The 14,801-nt window shown below is 38.3% G+C and overlaps 1 protein-coding gene and 1 long non-coding RNA gene across 6 annotated transcripts in view; one reads left to right on the forward strand and one right to left on the reverse strand.

Annotated features, from left to right (window-relative positions):
• LOC109433516 (calbindin-32) overlaps positions 1–14,801 on the forward strand; it is a 268,476-nt gene that overhangs the window by 148,838 nt on the left and 104,837 nt on the right. For all 5 annotated transcript variants that reach the window (XM_062856383.1, XM_062856382.1, XM_062856381.1 and 2 more), the window contains 2 exons: positions 2,395–2,480; positions 7,123–7,212. In XM_062856383.1, the coding sequence (XP_062712367.1) occupies positions 2,395–2,480; positions 7,123–7,212 (176 nt within the window). The remainder of the gene's footprint in view (positions 1–2,394; positions 2,481–7,122; positions 7,213–14,801) is intronic.
• Positions 14,291–14,781, reverse strand: LOC134292044 (uncharacterized). The gene is made up of 3 exons (XR_009999423.1): positions 14,607–14,781; positions 14,467–14,550; positions 14,291–14,391 (listed from the first exon to the last, which is right to left on the reverse strand). It is a non-coding gene; the product is annotated as an uncharacterized LOC134292044 (long non-coding RNA).

The raw sequence follows: 14,801 nt of genomic DNA on the forward strand, positions 1-14,801 counted from the left end.
ATGGCAGGCAAAGAAAGCCCTTCAATTAATAACTGTGGAAGTGCTCAAAGAACACTAAGTTGAAGCGAGGCAGCCCAAGTCTCAGTTGAGACGTAGAGCCAGAAGAACAGAAGAAGAAGTAGAAGATTCGTGGAAAAAATCCCAAAGATGATCGAAACATAATTCAGCGGTAGAGCTCGATTTTCAGGAAAAACACAAAAACTGTTCTACTTAAAAATTTTTGAAGCACGATCATGATATCAGACCATAATGCATTAACAATTGTGGTCGTTGATAGAAGTTCATAATTTTCGTTTTTCATAGTGTTATCATAGTCGCTCCCAACAACCCTCCCCCCCCAGCACCTGTAATCTTTCTGAAATCCCCTGGAACCTTCCTTAATCCACTTTTGCCACCTCCTAATAAACAATTCCCCGACATTTTCGTTGGAGCGCCTAGACCCCCTATTACCTACCCTAGAATCTCCATAGGCTCCTCTTGTAGTCCCTTGTTTTGCCTTGTTGTTTTATCTAAAAGTTTGCCGAGAAAAGTAAGGGACGCACACGCATACCAATGCTGTGACAGAGCTATGAAAGTGACACTTCACAAGGTGCGTGTAATTTACATTCACGTCGTCGAGGGGCGGCTCCATAGCCCTCTCATGACATTGGTATGCGTGTGCATTAGTATGGGACAAACATCAAATCCTCGCTCCAGTCGACTTTTTAGAACCCATTTTGGTCACATATGAACTGTACAAAATTTCAGCGCAATCGGTTAAACTATAATTTAGCGCAAGCGGTTCAAAGTTTGCATGGGACTTACTATGGGAAAAGTTACACTTTCAATCAAAAAATCCCAGAGGTCACCCTTTGTCTCCTTAATTCAAATCGATCAACGCTTCTTGAAGAAAAATCATTTATGAAACTTTCCTTCGAAGACCGCAAAACGATTGGATGCTTGTGGAAAAAGTTATTGATTTATTACCGATTAGTGATCCAACGAACGACTTTTTCGTTTGTTTTATTAGCAGCACTGTAACTGCTGCCTTGGCTGCTGCTGTTTCTGGGGGTGGTGATGCCTCCCGCCACCCCATGCAACAACGGCAGCAGCAGTGACTGCTGATAAAACAAAACAAAAAGCCGTTCGTTGGATCACTAATCAGTAAAAAATCAATAACTTTTTCCACAAGCATCCAATCGTTTTGCGGTCTTCGAAGGAAAGTTTCATAAATGAATTTCCTACAAGAAGCGTTGATCGATTTGAATTAAGGAGACAAGGGGCGACCTCTACGATTTTTTGTTTGAAAGTGCAACTTTTCCCATAGTAAATCCTATGTAAACTTTGAACCGCTTGCGCTAAATTATAGTTTCTCCGATTGCGCTGAAATTTTGTACAGTTCATATGGGACCTAAATGGGATCTAAAAAGTCGACTGGAGCGAGGATTTATTTTTTCCATACAAGCGTGTCCCATACTAGTGTGCATCCTTTATTTCTTTCGACAAACTTTTAGATAAAACTGCTAGAAAAAGTCCTCCATACACTGTTTTTTGATAGCACGCTTCTGAGATGAGAAAATAGTAAGGGAGTGCTACTCTTTCCAAGTGAGTGTTCCCATCCTTGCCTCCTGGATACCCCATGGGACCCCCTAAAACACATCTGAAACCCTCCTGCGTCCCCCTGAAACTCCCCTGGTACCGCATCCAGCGCCCTTGAGACCTCATGGTACTCTAGATTTTCCCTAAAAACCCTCCAGACGCCACATGGAACCTTCTGAAATGCCTCTAAAATCCCCCTAGAATTCCCCTGGAACCCCTCGAAAAACAACCTTAAAGTGCCCTTGGGACCCTCAAGGGTCTCTGAACCACCGAGAGTCCGCTTGATGCGCCCCTTAGGCTCCCTGGAACTATCCTGAAGCCCTGACATGTCCTGATACCCCAAGAGCCCCGCTTGAAATGCCCCGAGATCTCCCAGTACCCCCTGATACTTCTCTTTGCTCTCCCTTATCATTCCACTCCCCTGCTAGGCGTTCCCATAATTATCGTCATTATTTCATTTTCTTCTGCACAATATTGGTTTGAAAAGCATGAATCAAAAGCTCTTAAAAAGAGGTTTTCGTGTACACAACACATCACAGCTGAAGACTTTACAGTTTAAGTGATCTGTCACATCTGCTATTCCTATATCTTTGAGCACAAACATTTTGGGATATGTCAAATCCGCTGCATAATAAATAACACTTAAAAAATCTAGTCCCTCACCTAGCATCTTGACTTAGTACTTTGCTACTTTCTTCGGTCGGGTTCATACAATCATGAAACGTAAACCACATTCATTCAAATTGATATCATCTTGCTACAACGCACCTTCTTTTCTTTATTTTCTCCTATTTCCGCCACCCATGCACCCACCAGGCAACGGCTACATCGAAGGCACCGAGCTGGATGGATTCCTCAAAGAATTCGTCTCCAGTGCGAATGCGACCGATCTGGGCCCCGAGGTAAGAAGGCATTATTGCAGTGCAGCATAGCTGTAGTGGATTGAAAGGATATCCGATCGGGATTAGGAAGAGATGCTCCCGCAGGCAGGGCAAACGAACAACAATCGTCCAATCGTCCGGAGCTTGGTCGTTTGCTCAACCACACACAGAAAGCTCCAAATCCATCTCGGATCGGAAGGCAAACAGTACCTAGTAGGAGCAGTGAGGGAGCTTAGGTTACAGACGACCAATATACTCGAATTTCATTTGCTCTCGATGGGACGTGAGGGATTTTATTAATCATTTTGTTTTGATCTTTTCTTTTTATTGAAACTTTTTCTTCTTTTACTTCTCGGTTCCTTGGTTCCATGGTTTTGGGCGTTTGATTCCGTTTTATCACCACATTGTTCCCGAGGTTTTATTTATCACATTTTTTTACATCGTTTAGAAATCGGTTAGTATGAAACCAGCTTCTGGTAGTCAAATTCCATAATTTATATTCAAAGAACACAGTGCAACATTTTTTTTTATCTCAAGAGCGAACTTATGTGTCTCTGACAGATTTTAGGCCGCTGAATTAGAATCCGGGCTCAAATTTGCTCCTGCACGTCAGAATTTTGAGCTATACTTCAATTTATACGGAATAATATGCGATTTTGGGTTTTTTGACTGCCAGCCATTAAGCATGGAAATATTTTTTTAACCAATCAAAAGTTAAATTGATCAATTAACATCTAAATTAACGACTCATGCAAAATATTTCGTTTTACCAAATCGAATTTGATAGTTTTAAGCGATTTATGATGGGTACGATGTTTGCCATACATGTCACCCTCCAAAAGTTGCATGCAAGTTTACTTACTAACATAAAATGCTTAAATCTATCAAGTTTTATTTGGTAAAACAAAATATTTTGCATGAGTCGTTAATTTAGAGGTTATTTGACCAATTAACCTTTCGATTGCTTTAAAAAAATCCATACTTAATGGCCGGCAGTCAAAGAAGCCCAAAACCGAATGATTTGCCCTATAAATTGGGGTATAGCTCAAAATTGTGACGTGCAAATCTGAGCCCGGATTCGGATTCAGCGGCCCAAAATCTGTCAGAGGCACATAAGTTTGCTCTTGAGACAGACCAAAAGTAAATTTATGTTACGCAGTGGAATCAATTTATGTGTTTTAAGCTTAAAGCTAATGATAACTATTGTTCATTAGATTATTGATTCGCTCATGCAAGTTGAATAAGATGTTCTTAATAAGTCAAGGGGATTTTTTATTATCGTACGGGTTTTGGCCGAAGGGTCTCAGATTTTCATGAAACTTTTTCCACAGGCAGTGCTCATGGATATATGTTTCGTGGTGGCTTGTCAATCTTGGCAAAAATAAAACACTATTTATGTTATTTTGTCCGACGTTTCGGTCCGTTTGGGACCTTCTTCAGGGACTCTGGAAATGTTTATTTATCAGTTGTAACATTTTTAATATTCGAGAAAACTTTCAATTTTTACCAATAGTTACAGTGTTCTCGTCCAGTGTTAATTTCCAGAGCCCCTGAAGAAGGTCCCAAACGGACCGAAACGTCGGACAAAATAACATAAATAGTGTTTTATTTTTATCAAGACTGACAAGCCACCACGAAAACAGTTTCGTTAAACAGTCGAACACACCAACGACATGGATATATGAACAATAAAAATTAAAAAAAAAATCAGGGTCGCCTGTTTTCCCGGAAAACTCAGGTGGGAATTGTTTGTTTTCCCCGGGTAACGTACAAAAGGCTGAATTTCAAAAGGCTGAAATAGTTATTTGACTAGTTTCCAAACGTAACAGCCTAAAGGCTAACATCAACATTAACAAGTCAGACAAACCGACATACCACACTAATTGAGAAAAATTACATACATACACTGATCTTATGGTCTAATTAAAAAAAAATGCTTAAAGGATGATTACCCAGCCGTGGCACTCGCATTGGTTTTGCTTGAGCTCGACGTTTGACCATCCTACTGTCCTCTTGTTTATGGTTGGCCAAATTAAGCCATTTTGGGGCCTATTACCAAGACATTATTTTTCGAAATATTTCAAAGAAGGGGAAATCTCTGATGTTATTGTTAATAGCCATAACCACAAAAATCTCCAAAACAACAGGACTCGAAAGAATACTTCAAGTTTAAAGAAGGGAAAAATAAAGGTATAAATATTATCAGTTCCTTTTTGTGTTCATTGGTATGCATCATTAGCATCTTCACTAAGCTTAGTTTCAAAACTAATGACCATGCTGAGGGATACGCGTTCGGGAAAAGAACGTTTTATTATGAAAATTCTCTTGACTGCCTTTGGCATTGAGTATCTTCGTGCCTGTTATACAAGCTGAGAAGCAGGCTTTATCTCAGTTGGGGCGTAGCTCCAAGAAATGGAAGAAGAGCTTTAACTTATATATGCATTTTCGTATTTTCAGCCTTTTCAATTTTCAGCCTTTTGTTATTTCAGCCTTATGTTACAGTTTTTCAATTTCAGCCTTTCGTATTCAGCCTTTTGTGCATTCAGCCTTATGTGACCATCCCAAAAACGTACGTTTTCCCATACAAAATTTCATAAGGTACGCCGGGTTACGTACGAAAGGCTGAATTGCAAAAGACTGAAATAACAAAAGGCTGAAACACGGAAGGCTGAAATTGCAGAAAGCTAAATGCATTAAAATGCTGAAAAAACATAAGGCTGAAATTGTGATTCGACTAGTTTTCAAACGCATCAGCCTAAAAGGCTAACCTCAACACTAACAACTCAGACAAATAGATCACGCCAATTGGGAATGATTACATACATTCATTGATTTTACGATCTATTTGAAAATTTGCTCGTTGGTCGATTACCCAGCCGTGACACTCGCATTGGTTTTGCTAGAGCTTGACGATTGACCGTCCTAGCGCCCCTAGTTCATGGTTGGCCAAACTAAGCTATTTTGGGGGAACATGATTCAGTTACTATGCTCTGAATCGGAAATTTTTACGACTGGCCATAATGCTATGGATTATTGAACGCCTACATAACTAAGACAGTATTTTTCAAAATAATAGTATATATTTCAAAGAAGAAAACATCTCTGATGATATTGTTTAGTAGCCATAATGACAACCATCTCCAAAACAATAAGATTCAAAAGAATAGCCCATGTTTAAAGAAGGATAAATTAACGATATGAATGTTATCAGTTCCTTTTTGTTTTCGTTGGTATGCACCATTAGCCTTTTCACTATAAGCTCAGATTCGAAACTTGGACCCATGCTGAGGGTTACGCGTACGATTCGCGTTCGGGCCAAGAACTATTCATTATGACAATTTTTTTGATTCCCTTTGGCATTGAGGACCTTCGTGCCTGTTACACGATATGACACAGCTGAAAAGCAGGCTCGATCTCAATTCGGGCGTTACTCCAAGAGAAGGAAGAAGTGTTATAACTTATTATACATGCATTTTAAAATTTCAGGCCTTTACAATTTTCAGCCTTTTGTAATTTCAGCTTTATGTTATACTTTCTTGATTCAAGCCTTTCGTATTCAGCCTTTTGTGCATTGAGCCTTTTGAAATTCAGCCTTATGCTACAATCCCGTTTTCCCCTGATACTATGTACTTACTTTGAAAAATCATAACTCAAGAACGAAGCATCGTAGAAACAAAGTTTCTTTTACAAAAAAAAGGAAATTTTCTCAGAAATAAAAAAAAACTGAAAACAGTTTTCCACAAACTTTTCCACAGTTGAGAAAATTCGTATAGAAAAGCCGGAAAAGCTATGCCCGAACTCGTGAAATTTTTTTTTCAAAAATAATTTGTTTCGACGATGCTTTGTTCTTGAGTAATGATTTTTCAAAAAAGGTTTATATGGCACATTTGGACATTTTTCTACAAAATTGGCCATAACTCAAAAACGAAAAAAAGTGCATTCCAAAAATTTCAACGATTAAAGCTCATGAAATAACCTTCTCAAAAATATATTTTTGAAAACTTTCCGCGAGTTCGGGCATAGTTTTTCCGGTTTTTCTTAGCGAATTTTCTCAACTGTAGAAAATTTTGTTTAAAACTTTTTCCAGTTCATATTTTTTTGGGTTTCTGAGAAAATTTTCTTTTATTTTCTAAAAAAACTTTGTTTCTACGATGCTTCGTTCTTGAGTTATGATTTTTTAAAGTAAGTAGTGTCAGGGGAAAACAAAAAAAAAATCCACCTGAGTTTTCCGGAAAAATAGGCGACCCCGAATTTTTCTCGATTTTTTTGTTCATATATCCATGAGCCCTGCCTGTGGAAAAAGTTTCATGAAGATCAGAGACCCTTCGACATAATTTGTAAGATAATTAAAAGAAATCCTCTTATCAAAAGCTACGGCTAGCGTTAAGGTTATGTTTATTATCGAAATTTATGTAAATTTCAAACCAATTACAGCTTCATTCCACCCGTTAGCTTGACTTTACCCTCTGCAAACATAATTTCACATTTCAAACATCCCCCCATATTTTCGGCACTTCCGCGTCTGTATCGCCAGTCTCCGAGACTGCAGGAAGCCTTCCTGCCTCTCATGTTTAACGTATATTCCAATCGACTCATCGTTTTTTTCAACTTTTCATCCCGCGGTTTCTCTTTCGCTTGCCAATCAACCAACCAACCATCGCAGTCACTGACGGACGAGATGCTGGTCGAGCTCAAATCCTGCTTCATGGAGGCATACGACGACAATCAGGACGGAAAGATCGACATCCGAGAGGTAAGTGCCGGATGGCGGGATGGTTCCGTGAGCGAGACGTGATTTTTATTTACACAATGTGGTGTTCTTCTGCTTCGTGATGTATGAATTAGCAGCAGTTCCCTTAATCGGTTGGAGAAAATGTGAAAAAGATCTGCTGTTAAAGTGAAGCTTTCAAAAGTTTCGTGGAAGTCATCCATTGTCACGTCGCTTCGAAACACTTTACGCTTGTTGTGTTGGACAGCTATACTTAAATTTCAAAATACTAAAATTAAGACATTTAAAAATATCAAAATTTATAAATTTTAAAACTTTAAAATTTTTAAATTTTTCAAATTTTTTAAATTTTTCATTTTTTTCAAATTTTTTAATTTTTTTAAATTTTTTTTTAAATTTTTGAATTTTTTTAAAAATTTTAATTTTTTTTTTAATTTTTTTTCATTTTTATTTTTTAATTTTTAAATATGAATTAGTCAGGTCAAGGCTGCTTCAAGCCTATACATATATTTTGAAATTTCAAAATTTTGGAACTCCTAAATTTTCAAATTTTTAAAAATATAAAATTTTTAAATTTTCTTAAATTTTTATTTTTTCGAAATTTTTATATATAAAAAAGGATAGGTCAGGGCTGTTTAAAGTCTATTGTTAAAAGATAACCTTCCTGAGCCCACGCAATCACGAGATCACTCAAAACTTTAAGCCACTTCTTCCGGTTCGTTGTGAATTGCAGTCGAAATTGGCAATGAATATCAAAATAGCCATTTTGGCAGGCAGTTTGACTTGAACGGAACACTTTTTAGCACTTGTTCATGATCCAGGGAGAAGGGAACGAACAGAGGGCGGGGAGATATCCTCTAATCTTGACAGAGTTTGGGAAACTTTTGGGTGGAGAAAGTTTCTCTCGTCTTCCGAGCACAAGCACTAGCCAGCGCGGTGAGGCTAATGCAGACAAATGTCGGAAATCGTACGTAAGTTTTGAGTCTGCTGCGAGTGGTATCCGTTGCGAAGGCGCCAGCTAAATCAATCGGTTTTGTATCAACAGATTTTGACCGTGGCATCGTGAGCCAATTTTCTAAACTCGTAAACCATTTGGGATAGCCTTGAACTTTTTATTTTTTGGAAAATATTAGTTTTTTCTGGCAATAAGATAAATTGTTTTGCAGTTGTGAAAAAAAAAAACTCATGCCATCATATAAGCTCCAGAGTGATATTATTCAAGCATGCGTTAAAAATGTGCTTTTCAAATCAGAGCTACTTGTTCGTCATCGTGTTTTCCATCCGGCAAAATCGGATATTTCCCGTGTCGCACCGGAAACGAATTCAATGCAACGGGCACCAGTATGTGATCCTTTCATTCATTGTGACCGAAACTAAATTTAGAGTTTCCTCCTACGCTAGCTGTCAGCTACGGAACATATGTCAGTCAGTGTGGGTATTACTGTGAGGGACGTTGGTGTAATATATGAGCTTATGTCTGGAGGAATTTTACGGTGAAAGCTATTTTTGGTGAAGTTTATTGCAAACGGTTTATAGTGCAGTCGGTTGACCTGCCGGATGTTGTTATTCTGATTCTCAGAATAATTCCAGGTTCAGAAATCCATTCCAGGTATATTTCCTGGTGCAACTCCCGAAAAATAAAAAATAAACTCCATCTCAAATATCCTGAAAGAACCGTTGAAGAATTTCAGGGGGAAAATCCGTGAAGAAATACTATAGAAATCTTTGGAGGAATTATAGGGGGAATACCAGAAGAAATTCTCGGCGAAGTTTTAAGAGGAATTCCTGGAAAAATTCCGGAAGGGATTCCTGGAGAAATTCCTGCAGCAATTCCTGGAGAAATTCCTGAATGACTTCCTGGAAAAATTCCTGAAGGAATTCCTGAAGAAATTCCTGAAGGGATTCTTGGAGAAATTCCTGAAGCAATTCCTGGAGAAATTCCTGAAGGAATTCCTGGAGAAATTCCTGAAGGAATTCCTGAAGAATTTTTTGAGAGAATTCCTGAAGAAATTCCTGAAGGAATTCCTGGAGAAATTCCTGGAAGAACTCATGGAGAAATTCCTGGAGAAAATCCTAAATGAATTCCTGGAGAAATTCCTGAAGGGATTCTTGGAGAAATTCCTGAAGGGATTCCTGGAGAAATTTCTGAAGGAATTCCTAGAGAAATTCCTGAAGGAAATCCTAGAGAAATTCCTGAAGGAATTCTTGGAAAAATTTTTGAATGAATTCCAGAAAAAATTCCTGAAAGTATTCCTGGAGAAATTCCTGAAGGAATGCCTGGAGAAATTCCTGAAGGAACTCCTGGAGAAATTCCTAAAGCAATTCCTAGAGAAATTTCTGAAGGAGTTCTGGAAGAAATTCCTGAAGGAATTCCTGAAGAAATTTCTGAGAGAATTCCTGAAGAAATTCCTGAAGGAATTCCTGGAGAAACTCCTGGAAGAACTCATGGAGGGATTCCTGGAGAAAATCCTAAATGAATTCCTGGAGAAATTCCTGAAGGGATTCCTGGAGAAATTCCTGAAGGAATTCCTAGAGAAATTCTTGAAGGAATTCCTGGAGAAATTTCTGAAGGAATTCCAGAAGAAATTCCTGAAAGTATTCCTGGAGAAATTCCTGAAGGAATTCCAGGAGAAATTCCTGAAGGAATTCCTCGAGAAATTCCTGAAGGAATTCCTCGAGAAATTCCTGAAGGAATTCCTGGAGAAATTCCTGAAGGAATTACTGGAGAAATTCCTGAAGGAATTCCTGGAGAAATTCCTGAAGGAATTCCTGGAGAAATTCCTGAAGGAATTCCTGGAGTAATTCCTGAAGAAATTCCTGGAGAAATTCCTGAAAGAATTCCTGGAGAAATTCCTGAAGGAATTCCTGGAGAAACTCCTGAAGGAATTCCTGGAGAAATTCCTGAACGAATTCCTGGAGAAATTCCTGAAGGAATTCCTGGAGAAATTCCTGAAGGAATTCCTGGAGAAATTCCTGAAGGAATTCCTGGAGAAATTCCTGAAGGAATTCCTGGAGAAATTCCTGAAGGAATTCCTGGAGAAATTCCTGAAGGAATTCCTGGAGAAATTCCTGGAGAAATTCGTGGAGGAATTCCTGGAGGAATTCCTGGAGTAATTCTGGAGGAATTCCTGGAGTAATTCCTGAAAGAATTCCTGAAATAATTCCTGGAGAAATTCCTAAACGAATTCCTAAAGAAATTTCTGATGGAATTCCTGAAGGAATTCCTGAAGAAATACCTGAAGGAATTCCTGGAGAAATTCCTGAACAAATTCCTGGAGAAATTCCTGAAGGAATTCCTGGAGAAATTCCTGAAGGAATTCCTGGAGGAATTCCTGAAAGAATTCCTGGAGTAATTCCTGAAGAAATTCCTGAAGGAATTCCTGGAGAAATTCCTGAATGAAATCCTGGAAAAAATATTGAAGGGATTCCTGAAGAAATTTCTGAAGGAATTCCTGGAGAAATTCCTGAAAGTATTCCTGGAGAAATCCCTGAAGGAATTCCTGGAGAAATTCCTGAAGGAATTCCTGGAGAAATTCCTGAATGAATTCCTGGAGAAATTCCTGAACGAATTCCTGGAGAAATTCCTGAACGAATTCCTGGAGAAATTCCTGAAGGAATTCCTGGAGAAATTCCTGAAGGAATTCCTGGAGAAATTCCTGAAGGAATTCCTGGAAAAATTCCTGAAGGAATTCCTGAAGAAATTCCTGAAGGAATTCCTGGAGAAATTCCTGAAGGAATTCCTGGAGAAATTTCTTAAGGAATTCCTGGAGAAATTCCTGAAGAAAATCCTGGAGATATTCTTAAAGAAAATCCTGGAGAAATTTCTGAAGAAGCTCCTGGAGAAATTCCTGAAGGAACTCCTGAAAAAATTTCTGGTGAAATTACTGAAGTAATTCCTGGAGAATTTTCTGGAGAATTTCCTGAAAAAAATCCTGGACAAATTTCTGAAGGAATTTCTGGAGAAATTCCTGAAGAAATTCATGAAGGAATTTCTAGAGAAATTCCTGAAGGAATTCCTGGATATATTTCTGAAAGAATTCCTGGAGAATTTCCTTAAGTAATTCTTGAAGAAATTTCTGAAGGAATTCCTGAAAAAATTTCTGAAGGAATTTCTGAAGAAATTTCTGAAGGAATTTCTGAAGAAATTTCTGAAGGAATTCCTGAAGAAATTCTGAAGAAATTCCTGACGAAATTTCTGAAGGAATTCTTGACGAAATTATTTGAGGAATTCCTGGAGAAATTCCTGGAAGAACTAATGAAGGGATTCCTGTTGCAATTCCTGAATGAATTCTTGGCGGAATTCCTGTAGGGATTCCTGGAGAAATACCTGGAGGATTTCTTGGAGCAATTTCTGAAGGAATTGCTGAAGAAATTCCTGAAGAACTTCCAGGAGAAATTCCTGAAGGAATTCCTGGAAAAATTCCTGAAGGAATTCCTGGAGAAATTCCTGAAGGAATTCCCGGAGAAATTCCTGAAGGAATTCCTGGAGAAATTCCTGAAGAATTTCCTGGAGAAATTCCTGAAGGAATTCGTGGAGAAATTCCTGAAGGAATTCCTGGAGAAATTCCTGAAGGAATTCCTGGAGAAATTCCTGAACGAATTCCTGGAGAAATTCCTGAACGAATTCCTAAAGAAATTCTTGAAGGAATTCCTGGAGAAATTCGTGAAGGTTTTCATGGAGAAATTCCTGGAATAATTCATGAAAGGATTCCTGGAGAAATTTCTGAATGAATTCCTGGAAAAAATCCTGAAGGGATTGCTTGAGAAATTCCTGAAGGAATTCCTGAAGAAATTCCTGAAAGAATTCCTAGTGAAATTTCTGAAGGAATTCCTGGAGAAATTCCTGAAGGAACACCTGGAAAAATTTCTGGAGAAATTCCTGATGAAATTGCTGAAGAAATTCCTGGTGAAATTCCTGAAGGAATTCCTGAAGAAATTCCTGACGGAATTCCTGGAGAAATTCCTGGAGGAACTCCTGAAGAAATCCTGGAGATCTTTCTGAAGGAATTCCTGGAGAAATTCCTGAAGGAATTCCTGGAGAAATTCCTGAAGGAATTCCTTGAGAAATTCCTGAAGAAATTCCTGGAGAAACTCCTGAAGGAATTCCTGGAGAAATTCCTGAAGAAATTCCTGGAGAAATTCCTGAAGGAATTCCTGGCGAAATTCCTGAAGGAATTCCTGGAGAAATTCCTGAAGGAATTCCTGGAGAAATTTCTGAAGGAATTCCTGGAGAAATTTCAGAAGGAATTCCTGGAGAAATTTCTGAAAGAACTCATGGATTGATTCCTGGAGAAATTCCTGAAGGAATTCCTGGAGAAGTTCCTGAAGGAGTTCCTGGAGGAATTTTTGAAGAAATTTTTAGAGAAATTTCAGAACGAATTTCTGGAGGCATTTCTGAAGGAGTTCCTGGAGACATTTCTTAAGAAATTCCTGAAGGAATTCCCGGAAAATATCCTGGAGGCATTCTTGGGAGTATTCCCTGAGCAACTTCCTTAAAACATTCTTGAAGGAATTTCTGGAGAAATTCCTGAAGGAATTCCTGGGAAAATTCCTAGAAGAATTCCTGTAGAAATTGATGAACGAACCTCTGAAGAAACTCCTGAAGAAATCCCTAAAGAAATTCTTGAGAGAATTCCTGCAGAAATTCCTTAAGGAATTCCTGTAGGAATTTCTGAGGGAATTTCTAGTGGATTTTCCGAGGACATCGCTGAAGGAATTATTAAAGGAAATCCTGTAGGAATTTTTTAAGGAAGTCGTGGTGGAATTTCTGAAGGAATTCCTGGAGAAATTTCTGAAGTAACTGTTGGAGAAATTTTTAAAGGAATTTCTGGAGGGGGTTCTGAAGGAATTCCTAGGAATTTCTAAAAGAATTATTGAAGGAATTTCTAAAAGAATTTCTGTATGGATTACTGAAAGAATTCCTTTAGAAATTTCTGGAAGAATTCCTGTTGGAATTTCTTAGAGAAATCCTGTAGAAGTTTCTGAGAGAATTCCTGTATAATATTCTGAAAGAATTTAGTAGAAATTTCTGAAAGATTTTTTGTAGAAACTTCTGAATGGATTCCTGTAGGAATTTCTGAAAGAATTCCTGGAGGAATTTCTGAAAGAACCGCTGAAAGAATTTCTGAAAGAATTCCTGTAGGAATTTCTAAAGAATTCCTGTAGGAATTTCTAAAAGAATTCTTGGAGGAATTTCTAAAAGAATCGCTGAAAGAATTTCTGAAAGAATTCCTGTAGGAATTTCTAAAGAATTCCTGTAGGAATTTCTGAAAGAATTCCTGTAGGATTTTCTGAAAGAATTTCTGTAGGAATTTCTGAAAGCATTCCTGTAGGAATTTCTGAATTAATTCCTGTAGAATTTTCTGGAAGAATTCCTGTAGGAATTTCTTACGGAATTCCTGGAAGAGATTCTGAATAAATTCTTGGAGAAATTTCTGATGGAAATTCTGTAGGAGTTTTTGAAGGAACTTCTGAAGGAATTTCTGAAAGAATTCCCAGAGGAAATTTTGATGGAATTTCTTGAGGAATTCTAAAGGATTTTCCGAATTAATTCTGAAAAAAATTTCCGATGGAATTCCTGGAGGAACTTCTGAATGAACTCCGGGTGAAATTTTTGTTGGAATTCTGGTGGAATTACTGAAGAAATTCCTGCAGGAATTTCTGAAGAAATTCCTGGAGAAATTCCAGTAGAAATTCCAGAAGGAATTCCTGAAGGAAATCCAGAACGAGTTCCTGGAGGAGTTCCAAGAGGAATTCCTGGAGGAATTTCTGAAGGAATTCGGGGGGGAATTTCCGGAGGAATTCCAGGAGGAATTTCCGGAGGAGTTCCAGGAGGAATTTCCGGAGGAATCCTTGAAAAAAAAAACCTCCTGGAGAAATTCCTGAAAAAAATCCTGGAGAAATTCCTGAAAAAGTTCCTGGAGAAATTCCTGAAGAAATTTCTGGAAAAATTTCGGGAAGAAAGTCTCGAAGAATTCCTGGAAGAATTGCTTGAGAAACACTGTAAGGAATTCCTGGAGATATTTCTGGAGGAATGCCGGGTGAAATTCCTGGATGAATTGGTAGAGTAATTTCTGTAAGAATTCCTGGAGAAATTCTTTATAGAAACTTGGTAGGTTTTCGGCTTTCAGTCACAGAAAAAGCGTTGATTATTCTAAATCATTGCCTACGTTTCGATCCTATGGTTGGGATCTTCATCAGGGCCTGTTTATTGTGTAAAATAGGGGGGGGGGTGCTCTTAATTTTTATAGTTCGTTTTTGATTAGTTTAATTACTCACTCGATATGAATCAACTTGTGAAGATCGTGTTGATCACACGGTGGAATGTCGTTTGCATTGGGTTCGGGCACCGCACTTGTAACACTGTGATTAGGAAATTATTGATTAAAGGAGATTTGAGAAGCAAATTTCGATCATACTTAGACCAACCAGCACCCTGGTTGAGATGGTGGGTGGGTGGTACGTTTAACCGTTCGAGTCGCAACACTTGGCACTTTGGGAACACTTCTGTTCTTGTTCGCCAGATTGGGGTTACTGTGGGGTGTTTATAGTTGGTGGTGTTTGGTTGGTCGGATTTGTTTGTGTTAGTGGGGTGGTTAGAATCATTCACGAGT

Source organism: Aedes albopictus, chromosome 3 (genome assembly GCF_035046485.1).
Source record: "Aedes albopictus strain Foshan chromosome 3, AalbF5, whole genome shotgun sequence".
In the NCBI taxonomy this organism is placed as follows: Eukaryota; Metazoa; Arthropoda; class Insecta; order Diptera; family Culicidae; genus Aedes; species Aedes albopictus.